This window comes from Equus quagga, chromosome 1 (assembly GCF_021613505.1).
Source record: "Equus quagga isolate Etosha38 chromosome 1, UCLA_HA_Equagga_1.0, whole genome shotgun sequence".
In the NCBI taxonomy this organism is placed as follows: Eukaryota; Metazoa; Chordata; class Mammalia; order Perissodactyla; family Equidae; genus Equus; species Equus quagga.
The window spans coordinates 98444266-98460579 of NC_060267.1; the positions used below are offsets into that span (position 1 = coordinate 98444266).

The 16314-nt window shown below is 63.5% G+C and overlaps 1 protein-coding gene across 1 annotated transcript in view; it reads left to right on the plus strand.

Annotated features, from left to right (window-relative positions):
* Positions 1-3341: 3341 nt before the first annotated feature.
* Positions 3342-16314, plus strand: part of PLXNA1 (plexin A1) — a 48974-nt gene continuing 36001 nt past the window's right edge. Inside the window, exons 1-2 of the mRNA XM_046661464.1 lie at positions 3342-4602; positions 6568-6750. Coding sequence (XP_046517420.1) covers positions 3364-4602; positions 6568-6750 — 1422 coding nt within the window. The 5' untranslated portion in view covers positions 3342-3363. The remainder of the gene's footprint in view (positions 4603-6567; positions 6751-16314) is intronic.

A 16314-nucleotide genomic window follows, 5' to 3' on the forward strand; every position in this document is an offset into this window, starting at 1 on the left:
CTAACCCCAGTCGGCACACCTGACACCAGTTCAGCTTCTCCCTCCCCAGTCTGACTGTGACTGTCCCCCGGCACAGCCCACTGCCCGTGCGGGAAGCTGCAGTCGCTCCCATAGCCCTCTCCACATGGTCCAGCAGGTTCCACTCCCAGGCCTTTTGTCTTGCTGCTCTGCCACCCAGGATGCCCCCTCTCCCGCCAGCTCAGTGTGTCTGGTCTTTCTAGAACAGGTGGAAAGGCCCCCTGGAGGAGCCCCCCAGACCACAGTGGCCACTTCTGCTCCCCTTCCAGCTGCAGAGCGCAGCGTCTGTTAGTATGCCTCCCCAGCCCAGCATGGTCCCCCTGCCCCCAGGCCTGGCTCTGGAGTAAATGCCTTCTTCCTGAGCACACCAGAGGTCCGTGGGAGTCCAGCCCAGCAGGTCGGTTGGCCGTCCAGGTCTGTGTAGGAGCGTGGGATTCCGTCCCTGCCGAGACTGGCTGGGTGACCTTGGGTCTATCTGAGCCTTGGGCCCCATATCTCTAAGATGAGGGAAGTGACCCAGATGTCTTCAGTGACCCTTGTGAGATGGTGGCCATGAGGGACCAGCCTGGGCACAGGATCCCCCTTTCCTGGCTAGCAGCCCCGTGCCCCTCGGCCGGTCCCTCCCCGGCAGGCTCTCTTGGGGGGAGGAGGAGTGGGCCCAGGGCCAGGCTGGAGTTTGGATGGTCGCTTCTTCAGCCGGGTGCCTCCTGTTTAATGTGAGAAGCGGGGCCTGTGACTGCATTAAGCTGTGTGTAATTACCCGGAGGAGGGGAGCCCGCCCCTGGTAATTGCAGGCCTCTTTGAACTGGGGATGGGGAGGGGTTCGTGTTTTCTTTGGAGCTCACATGCCCTCAGCTTGCAGTCCAGGCCCTGCTCCAGTGTGAGGAGCCTCTTCTCTGGCTCCCAGTGTGTCTTGGGCTCCTGAGCTGGGGGCAGGGGTGGTGGGCTGGGGCCTCCTCTGCCGACCGCCAGCAGAGGTGCCTGTCAGCCGTAGTTCCTGGGGCGATGTCTGGGTGGAGCTCCTCAAGGAAAGGCAGCTGACAGCCTGCTGGGGGGCCCTGCAGGGCAGCACGGCCTGGTTTTCTTGCTGTGGGATGCTAACTAAAGCTCCTCGCTTTCTGAGCCTCAGTTTCCCCACCTGAGCAGCGGATTTAGGCCTTCACTGGGCAGAGGGTGTGTAGGGAGTGAGAACAAGGTAAGGGAGCAGGTCTTGCTCTGCCCAGGACCCATTCATTCATTCACAAGTATTGGGTCCTGGGGTCAGCTTTGGGGGTACAGTGGCAAACCACAGCCAGGCCCTCCTCCCATGGAAGAGCGTCTGGGTACGATAAGTAGCAAAACCATTAGCAGGTCCTGTGCTGCGAATTAAAATGGGGTAAGTGATTGAGAGGAGCGGCTGCTGCCTTCAGCCAGCATGATGGCAGATGTAGCTGAGACCCAGGCAGGGGTGAGGCAGGGAGGGAAGAGCGTCCCAGTAGAGGAGATAGCAGGTCCAAAGGTGCTGTAGGGGCAGACATGGGGGCCCAGAGGCCGACTCGTCTTGTCTGGCAGCCAGCTGCCTTGTGGGTAGCTGCCAACCTGGACTGGGCAGAAGGCACCCATTTTTTGGGCCTCAGCTTCCCCTCCTGTAAAATGGGGCCACTGAGCTATACGTGGGGCATTGTCTAGGAGCAAAGGGTGTGTGCAGCCTCCGCTGGCGCCTGCCTGCAGTCGGGGCTCAGCATGCCTGTGGTCAGTCTCTAGCCAGGAGTGGGGTGAGAGGCCCTAGCCCATCTGGCAGAGCCAGGGCGGGGTCCCTGTTAGCCCTGAGAGGTCCTCCTGCTGATGGCATCTTCCCTCTTTCACCCATGAGAGGGGCTGTCGTCATCCCCATTGACAGATGGAGAGACTGAGGCTGGGAAAGAGGCACTACCCCATCAGGCTGCATGGCTACAGAACAGCAGAGTCTCGATTTAACCCAGTGCCTGACTGCCAACTTCTGGGCTGCGGGGCATGAGACTTTTCCAGAGGAAAGGGGGCCACGGCAGGGTTTGGGGGAGCCGATGACCTCATGTGCAGTTGAGAAAAGTGGCCCAGGCTACTTCAGAGTCAGGGCTGTAGCTGGACGTGAGTGGAGGGGCTGAGTGGAGGGGCCGAGTGCTACGGTCGTCTGCGTGGGGGGGGGGGGGGAGTGCGGGGGGGGGGTGCGGGGGAGAGTGGTGGGGGGGGGGGGGGGGGGGGGGCAGGGGGGGGCAGGTTTGCAGGTGAGACTGATGGGTCTTGGTGGTGAGCGTGACCAGGGAAGTGAGGGTGAGGGTCGGGGGAGATGCTGGGGCCTGTACGAGGGCGACCGTGCAGGGAGCTTGTCGGGGAGGAGTGGGCCTGCAGGTGGAGGTGAGCCTCTGGGTGGGGGTGGAGGTGCCAGCGGCTGGGGAGAGAGGGCCAGTGCTGTGCTGCTGAGCCCCTCCCCTTTGGAGGAATTCCTCTTTCCTTGGAGTTGAGTCGAGGGGAGCTAAGAGCCTGGGAGGGCCAGTGCTGCAGTCAGAGTCGGGGGTGGGGGCACCGGTTGGCTGGAGGTGGGGATGGTGGGTGAGAGGTGCACACAGCTTGGCTTCTGGATCATTCCTCAGAGTGCAGGGCTTGAGGTCTGGCGAGGGAATGGGCCACTGTCAGCCAGTGAGTGGTCCCAGGGCGAAGGTGACCCAGACTGCCTTCTGCCTGCGCTGAGGATTGCTGCTTGGGGGCTGTGGGCCTACGTGTCCTCGTTGGTCGTGGGGGTGGTTCCTGTAGGAGGCCTGTCCAGGGCCTGTGAGGGAGCACGAACCCCAGAACCTCAAGCAGAGAGGTGGTCACCCACGCTGGGAGCTCGGAGCCGTGGACTCTTGCTCCCTAGGGCATGGGGACATGGCTCTGAGTCAGAAGGTGGTGGCCTCTGGATTGGGTCAGTTGGACTCCAAAGTCTAGACCCTGACCCCGTCATCTTCTTCCTTGTTCCTGGGTGCATTTCTCTCTTTTCCCTGCAATGGCGGTCCTTCTTACTGATGCAGCGCATCTGGTGGCTGGGCAGGGGTCCTGTGCTGCCCGTGGTGGTTATGGGCTTGTTTGTTTTGTGACCCCTGCTGCGCCGCTTGCTGCTGTTAGGGCTTCAGGCCCAGGAGGTGCCCTCTTGGCACCTCTGGCTTCTTCTCGAGGGTTAGTCACGCCCCTGCAAGTGGGACGTCCCAGCACGGCGTGGGCACACAGAGCTCAGGCGACAGCGCAGGTGTGTGTGGCGGGTGTGTGCTCTCCTGCGGGTGAGTGCTGTGCTCATGTTTGTACGCTCTGTCTGTGCGTTCTCCTCGCAGGGCTGCGGCTCCCAGCCCCGTGATGCACGTCCCTGCAGGACCTGAGTGCCTAGGCCCGAGGCCCCCGCCCGCCATGCCGCTGCCTCGTCTGAGCCCACGGGCATTACTGATGCTGCTGCTGCTGCTGGGGAGTGCACAGGCAGCGGTGGCAGGTGTGCCCGGGGCAGCCGGGGGTCTGCGGCCCACCTTCCGCACCTTTGCTGCCAGTGACTGGGGCCTCACGCACCTGGTGGTCCATGAGCAGACGGGCGAGGTGTATGTGGGTGCGGTGAACCGCATCTACAAGCTGTCGGGGAACCTGACGCTGCTGCGGGCCCACGTGACGGGCCCCGTGGAGGACAACGAGAAGTGCTACCCGCCCCCCAGCGTGCAGTCATGCCCGCATGGCCTGGGCAGCACCGACAACGTCAACAAGCTGCTGCTCCTGGACTACGCGGCCAACCGCCTGCTGGCCTGCGGCAGTGCCTCCCAGGGCATCTGCCAGTTCCTGCGGCTGGACGACCTCTTCAAGCTGGGCGAGCCGCACCACCGCAAGGAGCACTACCTGTCGAGCGTGCGTGAGGCGGGCAGCATGGCGGGCGTGCTGATCGCCGGGCCGCCGGGCCAGGGCCAGGCCAAGCTCTTCGTGGGCACGCCCATCGACGGCAAGTCGGAGTACTTCCCCACGCTGTCCAGCCGCCGGCTCATGGCCAATGAGGAGGATGCCGATATGTTTGGCTTTGTGTACCAGGACGAGTTTGTGTCGTCGCAGCTCAAGATCCCCTCGGACACGCTGTCCAAGTTCCCGGCCTTCGACATCTACTACGTTTACAGCTTCCGCAGTGAGCAGTTTGTCTACTACCTCACCCTGCAGCTGGACACGCAGCTGACCTCGCCCGATGCCGCCGGCGAGCACTTCTTCACCTCCAAGATCGTGCGGCTGTGCGTGGATGACCCCAAGTTCTACTCCTATGTCGAGTTCCCCATTGGCTGCGAGCAGGCAGGTGTGGAGTACCGCCTGGTGCAGGACGCCTACCTGAGCCGGCCCGGCCGCACCCTGGCCCGCCAGCTGGGCCTGGCCGAGGACGAGGACGTTCTGTTCACCGTGTTCGCGCAGGGCCAGAAGAACCGCGTGAAGCCGCCCAAGGAGTCCGTGCTGTGCCTCTTCACACTCAGGGCTGTCAAGGAGAAGATCAAGGAGCGCATCCAGTCCTGCTACCGTGGGGAGGGCAAGCTCTCACTGCCCTGGCTGCTCAACAAGGAGCTGGGCTGCATCAACTCGGTGAGTGGGCACACCCTGGGGCCTCCCTGTTCTCATCTGAAACAGTAACAACAATGCTGAGTGCGTGCCCGTGTGGTGCTTGTCCTGTGCTAGGTGCCACCATTGGCCCCATCTCCCAGATTGTCGGGGTTGCACTGGGGCCTCAGCCTCTGAGCCTGCTCCCAGTCCAGGCTGTTTTACTCCTTTAGAAGATGGGGTGGCAGGACCGTGTCCTCTACTGTGGCCCTTGGAGCACTGACCACATGCCGGGCACTATTCTGGATGCTTGTGGCCCCTGTCTTGTCCCCATTTTATAGACAAGGTTCAGAGACGTGAGATGACTTGCCCAGGGTCGCACAGCCAGTAAGAGGCAGAGCCGGGGCCTGGCCACATTCGGGTGGACCCTAGACACTGTCCCCCAACATGCCCCTGGCAAGCAGCTCTGCTCACACTTCCCTAGGCATCTGTGTGCCTGCCCTCTGGGCCTCTCTGCCCTTGCCTGGCAGTGGGAGCTGATGAGACCAGGCCTGACATTGGGTGGCCTGAGTGCAGGGGTGCTGGGTGCTCAGTAGCCGGCAGCTGGAGCATCATCTGTAGGTCCTGATGAAGCTGGCCTGGGCCAGCTGCTTTTCGGGGAGCATCTCATGCACACCCCCAGGTGTTAGGAAACCTTGTTTTTTCAAGGAAGACCCCCCAGCTCAGAGGGGTAAGGGATGGCAGGGTCACCCAGGTCGGGGTCCTCCAGAGCCAGGCCTCAGCTCTTGCTGCTGGGACTCACTGGGTGGCCCAGGGAAAGCCCATCCCTTCAGTTTCCCCACCTCTGTACTGGGAGTGATACTGGCAGAGTGGGACAGCAAGGGTCCCTTTGGCCCTTCTTTCTCAAGTCTGCCACTTTCGTGTGGCTGGGGCCCATCATGACAGGGCCATCCTTCACATCGAGGGCATGGGTGCGCTAGGCCAATGCATTGTCTGTCCTTCCCTTGGCCTAGCAAGGAAGGCGTTTTATCTCTGTCGTACAGATGGGGAAACTGAGGCTTAGAGGGGAGGGCCTGCTGAGGTCACACTGTGTGGTCCGCCTGCCCTGTGCCCTGGCTGGGCTGCCCCTCCCTGGTGTTGCTCCCCCTCGTGCCTCTCATGCCCTGTGCCCTCTTCCTCACAGGCCCTGGGGCCCCACCAGGACCCTCTGGCCCAGCTCCGACCTGGTCTCCCTCACCCTTCTCCCCCCTCCTGGCTCCAAGCCCTGGTGGCCTTGCCTCCCCTGTTCTTCCCTCTCCCCCTGCAAACCTAAGACCCCCAGCTGCTGCAGGGTGTCCCCTTCCATCCACCCAGATCCTGCCTCGTCTGCCCTGCCTTCCGTCGGCCCTGCAGTGGAGCAGCCCCCAGCTTTTCCGGAACCTCACAGCATCGATCGCTCCCTGTATCATTGGGCACCTCCTCAAAGCCGGGCCCCTCCCTGTGTCTTTTAGGGGTGACCCCCGTCTACTGTCCTGAATGAACTCTCCCTGTGCCCCTCGGTGCCTCTGGCAGCTGCCCTCCCACTGCAGGCTGTTCCTTCCCCTCTCTGTGGCCGTTGCTCATGCAGTGGGCCATGCCCCCAAGTTGGCGGCTCCCCCTCCCTGGCCTTCCCCCAGGTAGCCTCCTTTCTGACCACCCTCCCCCCCCGCCAAGGTAGGGTGCAGGGCATAGATGAGAAATGGGGCCTGCCTGGGCCTCAGCCACCTCGAGGAGCCTTGGTTTCTTGGTCTGTGGGATGGGCCTGGGGATCCCTGATCCCGTAGATCTGAACTGGCTGCGCCCTGAGCTACAGCTGGCTCCTCTGTGGCTGCATGCTTGCCTCTGAGGCCCCTCTGTGGGCCCCTGCTCCTCCAGCGCCACCCCCCAATCAGAGGGCCTGGCCAGTCCTGGCTGCAGGCTCCCTGCCCTCAGGGAGAAGGTGCTCGGGGCAGGCAGGACGGGCCTAGGGTCTCATCCTTTTCCTTCCCACAGCCCCTGCAGATTGACGACGACTTCTGCGGGCAGGACTTTAACCAGCCTCTAGGGGGCACGATCACCATTGAGGGCAGACCCCTGTTTGTGGACAAGGACGACGGGCTGACGGCCGTGGCTGCCTACGACTACCAGGGCCGCACTGTGGTGTTCGCTGGCACGCGCAGTGGCCGCATCCGCAAGGTCAGGCCCCCCGGGAGGTAAAGGGGGATGGAGCCTGGGACTGGGAGGGGGGCCGCCCCAGTGCTAGGCCCAGTGGCTGCAAGGGGCTCGGGCTGTCCACAGTTCCTTGGTGGGTCCCAGTTCCCCACTGCCTCCCTTTGCCTGCCCCTGCCATGAGGCTGCTTCCACGTCTGGGGCGTGTAAAGGCCCCACTGGGTGTGTGGGGTCTGAGGGTAAGTCGGGGCTTGCAAGGGCCTGGCCACCCTGCCATCCCCCTGGGGCGGGCCCCGCTCTCCAAGGGCGCAGAGACCTCCTGGGAAGGCTGTGTGTGGGTGTTGGGGGCAGGGCACAGCTGCGTGGCCCCCTCCCCTCCTGGGATCCAGTGTCTGCTGAGGCAGCACTTTGCCAGGGCGGCCTGGTGGCTGGCCCCCCGCCCTGCATGGAGGCAGCAAGGCCAAGGGCAGGCCAAGGGTAATACCCCCCATGACCCCCACTGGCTGCTGTGAGAGGAGTATGGCGACCACAGAGTGCCGAGAGACCAGCTCTGGCCTCTGTGGGCTCCTTGGGAGGGGTGGGGACGCCGTGAAGCAGGCCTGTCTGTTGACAGCCAGTGTTGCTGCGTGGAGCGGGTACGGAACTGGGTTGGGGGTGCTTCCTGGAGGGCAGGCCGAGGGCAGCCACCTCGTGGATCAGGCCTGACTTGGTGGGTAGGTGGGGACAAAACCAGGGTAGGGCTGACCCGCTGTGGAGGAAGTTCCCGAGTGACTGTAGAGTGTGGGGGTGCCTGGGAGCCCCAGGGAGTCGGGGCAGGGCCTAATGGATGGAATAACAACTGTCCCGAGGCCTGGTGCTGACACAGCTCCCTGCTGGCTTGCGCCCGTGGGTGGGACTGGGCCTGCGCCAGCGAGGGCCTTGCCTGCTCTCAGCCCCTGGGCTGGGCTTTGCTGGGGGCGGTCTCCCCATCTCTGCCATGGTGGGTGCCCTGGGAATTGTGTCCCACCACTTGCTGGCTCTGTGATCTCTGGGGAGGGACCCCCCCACCCTGCCCCCAAGCCTCAACTTTCCCATCCATGAAATGAGCCTGATGTGTGGGTTCTGGGCTCTGGTGACTGTGGGGCAGCCTGGGGTGGGGGTGCTGTGGGGTTCTGCTCACAGTGGCTGTGAGGAGGGCCTGCTCAACTCAGGCGTTCCGCTGGCCAGTGGGGACAGGTGGCAGGCCAGCTCAGACCCCCGCCGCCATCCCTGGGCAAGCCTTGTGCCCTTAGAGCCCCAGTCCCTGGCATGATCCACCCTCTGTGGCCCTGGTACTAGGGTGACTGCCTGGGGCCCTGGTCTCAGGCCCCCAGCCCAGCATGCACTTCCTCTTCCTGCCTTCCTTCCAGAGAGGGCGCATGTGGCTGGGCGGCAGGGGAAGGAGCCCGCAGAGCCCCCAGTGGGTGTGTGTCTGGTGGCTTGTGCCTGGCGGGGCCTGTGCTTCTGTAGCAAGAACCTCCCCCTGGGGCAGGGGCCGTGGGGTGAAGCTGGCTTGGAGACGTCCTGTAGGGTGCCCCAGAGTCTATCACCCGGCAGGAGGCTGGGCTCCTAGGGCTGGGAGTGGCCCTTTTGATGCCTGGGGGGCTGGCAGGCAGCTGGCCGAGGCGCCATCTGTGCCCACAGGCCACCCTGTGAGGCTGGGAGAACAGGTTGGCCCAGCCCTGTCTCCCGCCACCTCCCTGCCTCCCAGCCTCACTCCCCCGCCCTGCCCCAGGGCCACTGTCTGGGTGGGGCTTTGTGAGTCCAGTTGGTCCTGCTCTTCTGCCTCCCTGTCCCAGTCCCACAGAGGAGAAACTGAGGCCTGGAGTGTAGACCTTCAGTTGGGCCTGGGCCCATCCATGAGCAGAGGCGGCCTTGGTCTTGGCTTGGGGAAGCTACAGTCAGAGGTCCCCCTCTCCTCTCTTCTCCCTCCCCTGTCCTCCTCTCCCCACCCCTGCCTCCCAGAGCCCGTCCTGGGCACTGGCTCCCTCCACCCCTGGTACATCCGGCCCGGGCACCATGCACTGTGCATGAGTGGACAGTGCCCTTTGTGGGTGTGTGGGTCAGCAGTGCCCAGGGGCTGCCAGCCTAGTGGCGGCAGAGCCCGAGAGTTGTGGAATGAAATCTGTGTTGGTGTTGAGGCTCTCCCAGAGAGGTGTGTCCCGCCTTGCTCCCCACCCACCCCCGGAACCACTTCCCCCTACATCCACTGGCCTGAGTTGAGGGCCCCGGGAAGCTGTCTTGTGCTTGCTCACCTCCAGTGGCTGATCTTTCATGCTCCAATCTCCTACAAATGACCAAGCCAGGGCAGTGCCTAGTGAAGTCTGCAGCTGGCCACCTAGCCTCTCCGAGCCTCGATTTCTCTGAGCCCAGTGTGAGGAAGGACGAGAGGATGCCCCAGAGCCTGACGCACCTGCTCCCATCAGGATGCACAGTGGGCACTCACGTGTGGTGGTGTCTCACAAGTCCTCACAACGACCCTGTCGTTCGTTTGACAGATGGGGAAACTGAGGCATGTGCCCAGGGTTACTGGCTCCAGGGTCCTCGCTCACACCTGCAGCCTCCGTTGCTTTTCTGTGGGTCCTTGGAGGAGAGGACATGGGGGCCCTACTTCAGTGACCCCCTCCGTCTTTGAAGAAGCCTGGGCTCTGGGGCAGCCCCTCCTCCAGGAGCCCCTGCCCCCCCCTTGAGCTACCAGCCTGCAGGAGTCTTTCTGTCCACAGCCCAGGGCATCAGCCAGTGGCTGCCCTGGGACCAGACCTGGCTCCAGCTCCCTCAGGGCCCACTCCTCCCGCCCTTCCTGCTCCCCGTTTCCTAGGACTTGTGGTGCCCTTGAGCCCCCAGTCCCACCACGGGGCATGTCTGCGGCAGAACAGGGGTCTGAGGGTCCTGACCCTCAGCTGGGGTTCCAGTCCCTCTCGGCCCACCCTGGCCCCGTAGACTCCCGCAGGTCCCCACACTAGGCCTCCAGCCTTGAACCACGTGGAGGACACCTGCCTCCCGCTGGCACCTGCCTCTGCTTGGCTGGGGCCTGGCGTGCGGTAGCGGAGTTCCCTCTCCCGCCTGTTCTACCCGCCGCACCATGTTGTCCTGACCCAGCCAGGGAGGGGGTGGCCACGGTCCAGGAGCTGGAGTTGGGGCAGGCAGGGCACGGCGTGCCTTCTGGTCAGCCCGGCACTGTGCCCCTCCCTGTAGGCCTGCCCAGCACCCTCTCCTCCAGGCCCCCTCTCAGCTTTAAATGCAGGCCCTTCCCACCCTTGACTGGCCCAGGCCAGGCCCTGCCTTTTGGGCAAACTGCATGCTGTCTGCTGCCTTCTGTCCTCACCTCGTGCAGGAGCCTGGGCCTGGGGGACCCCCACCCACCGCCCCACTCAGGGGCAGGCCTGCTGTGCTGACACACCCCTGTGTTCCCCAGGCCTGGCTCTTCCTGGGCTTTAAAAAGTGACTGGGGAGATCCGGGGACGCGGCTGGCCCCAGGCCAGGCCCCGCCAAACGTGGTGTAAAATTGTAACCAATTAACTTAAGACCTGCCAACTTCAGCTGCTCAGGGCTGGCTGGGGGTGTCTCCTGACCCCTATCCTCCTAGGCTGAGCCCCCGCCCTCAGAGCCCCAGCCCTGCATGTGCCTGCCATGGCCTCTGGGGACCCGTGGGCCCTGGCAGGAGTTCTCAAGGGCAACTTCTGGTTTGAGAGCTCTAGACTCAGCCCAGGTGGCCGTGGTGGGTGTGGGGAGAGCAGGCCCTGGACTCCAGCCAGCAGGGCCCACCCTGACTCCCCCTTTCTCAAAGCCAGGAGAGGGGCAGGCCCTGCCCCCTGGTCCCAGTGAGGCGTGGCCCTGCACTGGTCCTGTCCCTCTTGCAGGGCCCCGGGGCTGGGCTGAGGGATGGGGCTCCGCCCTGTGCAAGCACAGCCCTGCCTGCTCTGGTGGCCATGTTAGGCAAGAACGTGGTCCGTGTCTGCCTAAGCATCTGGTTTTTCAAGAGACTGTGGAAATCTGTATTTTGTGTGAGCTCTCTTGATTGTTAAGAGTTGGCAGCCAATCCACATTTCTGGAAAGTGTTACGGGCCAACCCCAGGTGTGGTAGGCCACCAGATTGTTGCTGGAGATCTGGGCAGGTCCACTGGGGTGCCAGGCCTCGGGGTGGGACCCAAGGGACAACTGCCCAGCGGGACCGAGGGGCTGGCTGGGCCTGTCCGGGAGCCTGGCCAGCGGGGAGGCGTGCTCTAGCAAAGCTCCCTCCTTCCTGGGCCTTGGTTTTCTTCCCCCAGCGCTGGATGGGTGGGCCTCCCGGGGGCTGTTGGGAGGCCCATGGGTAGGTTGCCATTCCTTCCCATGTGGTGACGTTCATGCAGAGGAGAGACCAAGGGCTGCGGCCACAGCACTCTGCCCCTGGCCCTGGGCCTGGCAGGCCACCGCCCTGTGCATGCAGACCTTCAGGGCGTGCCTGCCGTCACCTGACCTCGGGCATGAGCGCTTTCCTCGTGGTTGCTGTGCACCTGCCGTGTGCTCCTCTGGGCCTGGGCTGCCGGGGACAGGGAGGCTTACCCTCCAGGGCCCTCATGTCTCTAGGAGCTTCCCTTTGGATGCACCTTCCCACTCCCCTGGTACCACTTTCTTCCAAGACAGGATTCTGAAATTCAGAGATCCTGAAAGTTGAGTGGCGCTTCTGGGACCTGTGTAGAGCAATTGTGAGCAAGTCCCCGCAGCTGGGGGGGCCAGCGTGGGCCTCTTCTCAGGGTCCCCACGCCAGGGCCTCCCTGCTCTGGGCCGAAATCCCGCTTGGTGCAGCCAGCAGCAGCCCCGTTCCCCAAAGCCCGGGTCTGTGCAGGAGGTGGGTGGGGGCCTGTCCTTGGGGGAGCCCCTGTGGGGCGGGAACAGGGACAAGGATGACGGCCCACAGGAGACGCTGGGCAAGACTGGGCCCTGGGCCCCCAGCACCTCAATCCCAAGGGAGCAGCACCCTCCCCCAGCATGCTTCCTGTGGCCCTGTGGAGGTGCATCTCGTGTCTGGGGATGGCGCTGATTTCCAGCCACTTTCCCCCTAGAGGCTTGCAGAATCTCCGCAGGGCAGCCTGCCCCATTGGCATCTGTGGGCCTGGAGGTGATCTTGTCGCACTGACCTGTGAGCCTTGAGCACATACACACGGCTGCCTGCATTATGGCACAGCTTGGAGCAGGGAGGTCCCCAGCATCCTGCCTGTGGCTGGTCTGTGACCAACGTCCATTCTGAAGTGTGACGTACCTACAGCCTTTGGTGTGCAACTCAGGAAGTGTCACACAGAAGCACATGGGCACCCTGTCCCCTTGAAGCCACCCCCCCAGTCACTCCCCTTCCCCAAGGGTCACTTTACTGGCTGACCTTTGTCCCCAGGGCTGTTTTCTGGTGTTTGGATGTTTCGTGGGTGAGTCGTTCAGTGCGCTTCCCCTTGTCCTCCTTTGCTTAAAGCTGGTGTGCGAGACTTTCGCCTGCTGTGGGCAGCGAGCTTGGTTCTGTCGCGGCGGTGTCGTGTGTTCCTGATGTGCACGTGGTGTGCTTCCTTTCTGGGTGTACACATCGTCGTCTTGTGCAGGTCTGTGATAAGCAGGGCTGCTGTGTGCGTTTTTGTGCACATGTTCTGTGAGTGCAGGGCTGTGTTCCTGTTGGGTTTCTGCCTGGGGGTAAGGCTGCTGGGTCTGCATTACCTTTCTGTCCTGAACCTCTAGGACTGCCTGCGTTGCTGTTCCCAGGACCAGGTGAAGGAGTGTGGCAGTGCCTGGCAGGGTGGTCGGTCTGTGGTCAGCTTGTAGCTGGGTGCTCACGGCAGTTTGCTGGGTCCCAGCCGCGCTTTCTTCCCCCGGGGTTGTTGGTAGGGAGTGGAGTCCCAGCTGCTTCCTGTGTGTCTTAGCTGCTGTGCCTGTGGGGCCCCCTGGGTGCACTGCCTCTGTCCGCAAGGGCAGTGGTCCCCGGAGCCTTTGGGTGGTATTGCATGGTGCCCTGTGGACGTCTGTGTGTCCTGGGGAGGGTGTGTATGTTCTTTCTGGTTTTCTTGGGCACGGCTGACCATGGTGGGCTGAGCCAGAAGGGCACAGGGACCTCTTGCCTATGGGTCTCTGGTGGCATCCCAGCTGCTCATCCCAGAGCAGGAGGGCGTGAGTGTTGCTTCTGCTTCCCCGCAGACAGTGGCCCGCAGGGTGGCCCCTGCAGGTGCCCAGAGTGTACTGCCCCAGGTCTGCACTCCAGGCCCATCTCCCTGCAGGGTCTGGCTGATCAGGCCTTAGCTCCAAGGGCACGCGGGCACCTTGGATAAGATGGCTGCTGTCACATGCAGGCCAACGGTGGCCTCCCTGTGCCCAGTGAGGGCCATGAGGGCCAGCCTCATGAGTGCCCGAGGTTGCCACCCACAGTGCACAGTGCCCTCTCCACAGGCAGACAGGGCGCTGCCCTCCAGGACCCATCCCCTCCGGGTTGGGGTGTAGGAGCCCCTGGCAGCACAGTGAGATGGGTACAGAGGCCAGAACAGCCCAGGGGGCTGGAGGGTCCACTGATAAGGGTGCTTTGGAGAGAGGGGACAGCTCGGCCAAAGCACAGAGGGGCCCCAGTGTGTGCTGGGAACTGAGCAATGCCAAGGGGGCCAGGGCCCCATGGTGGGAGAGACACCCCTTGTTCTGCATGTGGGGGACAGCTCCCTGGTGACCCTGCAGTGGTCAGCGTCATGGGCAGAGAGATGTCCCACAGGGTTCTGGGAGAGGCTTTGGAGGTCTGGCCTGGGGCAGGCAGGCTGAGCACCAGGGTGGCCTTAAGAAAGTGGAAGGGGCTTGCATCTCCCTGCTGGTGCTTGGAGACTCAGAGGGCAGGGTAGTATGGGTGACGTGGGTCTGTGACATGGGTCTTGCACAGGAGGGTGGGCAGCAGATGACTCTTAGGTTTGAGACGAGGGCGCCCACCAGGTGGTTGCTGCCGCACCATTGCTGGCTGGATCCAGTGGTTAAATCTGGGGCTGCGGTGGGCACCCTGGCCATGTCCTGATGAGGACAGTCCCAGTCAGGGACGTGGGACGGAAGGCCCAGCTTTGTGAGCCTCCACAGCAGTGGGCAGATTCCGTGGGGCAGCTGGGCATCTCTGCCTCATGACCAGATCTGGCCTTCAGGGCCCAGACTCCAGGCAGCTTCCAAGCAGCCTCCCCACTTTTGGAACAGCAAGCTGCTGAATCCCCACGCAGCCCTGTGAGGCAGCTGTCTGTCAGCAGATGAGGAGACCAAGGCTCAGAGGGGACCAGTGCTTGTGCGGGTTGGTCTCTGCTCTCTTCTGTCTGTGTTGAGGGTTGGGTGTGGGAGGGAGGAGATTCTTGGGACCCCTCCCCACCTCACCAGGTGTGTCTGGCCCAGTTATATCCTTTGGGCCTCCTGCAGATCATGTTTTAATTATCCAATTAGTGCCAAGAGGAAGTTGCTAATTGCTTTTCCAGTATCAAATTCCTCTTGGCCTTTCTGAGAAGGGCCCCAGGAAGGGCCCTGGAACCTGCCCCCAGCCAGAGGAGGGGGTCCTGCGGCAGCCCATGATGGGAGGCAGAGGAGTCTGGGAGCTGGGTCCGTGGGTGCCTCAGCCTTGGGCCCTGACCAGGAAGGAGAGGGGAGGACGGGCTCCGTGCCCCTTCAGGGTCCCGCACAGAGAGGGCAGCCAAGTTTCCTGCCCCTCATGCAGCCCCTTCCAGGACCACCCTGCCTCCCAGGGCTGGGACCAGGCTTGGCAGCTGCATCTGTTCAAAGCAGGGAGGCTGTGAGGCCCCAGCACTGTGGCCAGCTCGCTTGCTGGCTGCTGCCCCCTGTCCTCTGCCTGTTCCCCACCCCCAGTCCTGTCCTCCTCCCCACAGCCACCCCCAGCTAGAGACCAGAAGTCAGCTCAGCCAGTGCACCTTCACTTCCCAGGTAGGGACATGCGGGCTGCCGTCTTGGGGTGGGCAGAGCAGGGAACTCTTTTCCCTCCCGAGTCGGGGCCAAGCTGGGCAGCCCCCTGCCTCCGGGTGGCTAGGGCGCGTGCCGGCCTTGGCAAGCAGCCTGGATGGCCCAGACATCCTCCCCGGCACCCCCGCCCGCCCTCTGCCCGGAGAATGGGCTCTTTGTTGGCTCTGGACGGACAGCTGACCTGGCTGGGCCGTCAGCTGCCTGCCCGCAGCAGTTGGCCAGGGCTGCGCAGTGATGGGTGCAGGGGCAGCCAGATGGGCTAGCCTGGGACTCAGGCCTCCCAGGGCCAGGGGCTGCCCACCTATTGCTGGCCACCTCCTCTTGGCCTTGAGCAGGGGTCCCTCTCTAGGGCCCCCACCTGATGTATCCTAGGCCCCAGGGGCCTGGGGGTGAAAGGGTAAACATGTTCCCTAGCCCATCTGTGGGGAGGGGCATGCGATGCCCCATGGGGGTGGTAGGTGTCCGGCCGACTGTCAGCACCTTCTCAGGCGCTTGCACTGACAGTCTGTTGGGGCCCAGCCCCTCCCTGGGGGTGCTGCCAACCCTTGTGCCTCAGCTAAGAATCCTGGGGACTCCCCAGTGTACCGAGGGGTAGGGAGGACCTCAGGGCAGAGAAGTGGGCAGAACTGGGGGGCCTGGACAGAGGCTGGGTAGGGGTGGCTGGGTCCCTCTAGGCCAGAGCCATGGGTAGGTGTGTGCCTGGGCCCAGCACAACCTGAGAGGCATGCCCAGGGAGGCTGGCCAGCTCCACTCAAGCCACCTGGTTGGAGGGGGTCCTTTCTCAGCCGGTGTGGGGAAGGGCACCATAGCAGAGGGACCTCTGTGATCATGGCTGGGTTTGGGCCTTGAAGTTATGGAATGTGAGAGGTGGGAAGGAGGGCAGTCAAGGCCGATGGTGGGCGGCCATGGAGGGTTGTGGTGGTCTTCGGGGAAAGGTTTCCAGGGCACAGAGCTGATGCTGGAGGTGGGGAGAGGATACTGGGGACAGGAGAATCTCCTGTGCGCTCTGTAGACGCGGCTGCCCGAGGGTGAGCTGCCCCCAGCTGGGTGGCCCTCAAATGGACAGCTGAGGGCCAGAGTGTGGCATCAGCACACGCACTGCCCCGGCATGTCTCGCTCTCCTGCCAGCTGCCTGGCCCTGTGCTGCCCTGTGCGCCCCTTCTCCCAGGACTGCCCTCCTGGTGGCATGCTGCAGCCCTGCTCCCACTCTGGGGGCAGACTCTGTGTCCCCGGGTGCAGCTGGCAGTCCAGGGCCCTGGGTTCCTCTGGCAGGCCCTTATGAGCCTCAGTTTACCTATGTGTACTGCATGGGCCCTACAGCCTGAAAACTGTCCGGGACACAGCAGGCATGTCCCAGGGACTGGTCATTCCCAGCCAGATGCCCCCCTACAGTCCCGTGTGTGCATACAAGTGGCCCTGCTGAGTCTGGACTGTGGCTACTCAGCACATGGCAGGGAGCCTGTCATCCACGTCACATCCCCCCGCTGGCCTGTGGGCCATGCCTCCCGAAAGCCCCTGCTGGTTCTGTGCCCTTCAGAAACGCCCCCTCTACCTCTGCCTGGGGCCTGCCTGTGTGTGTTTAGGAGCTGGGGGCTGCCCAGTGCCGGGCAGGTGGGTGGACAGATGTGCATG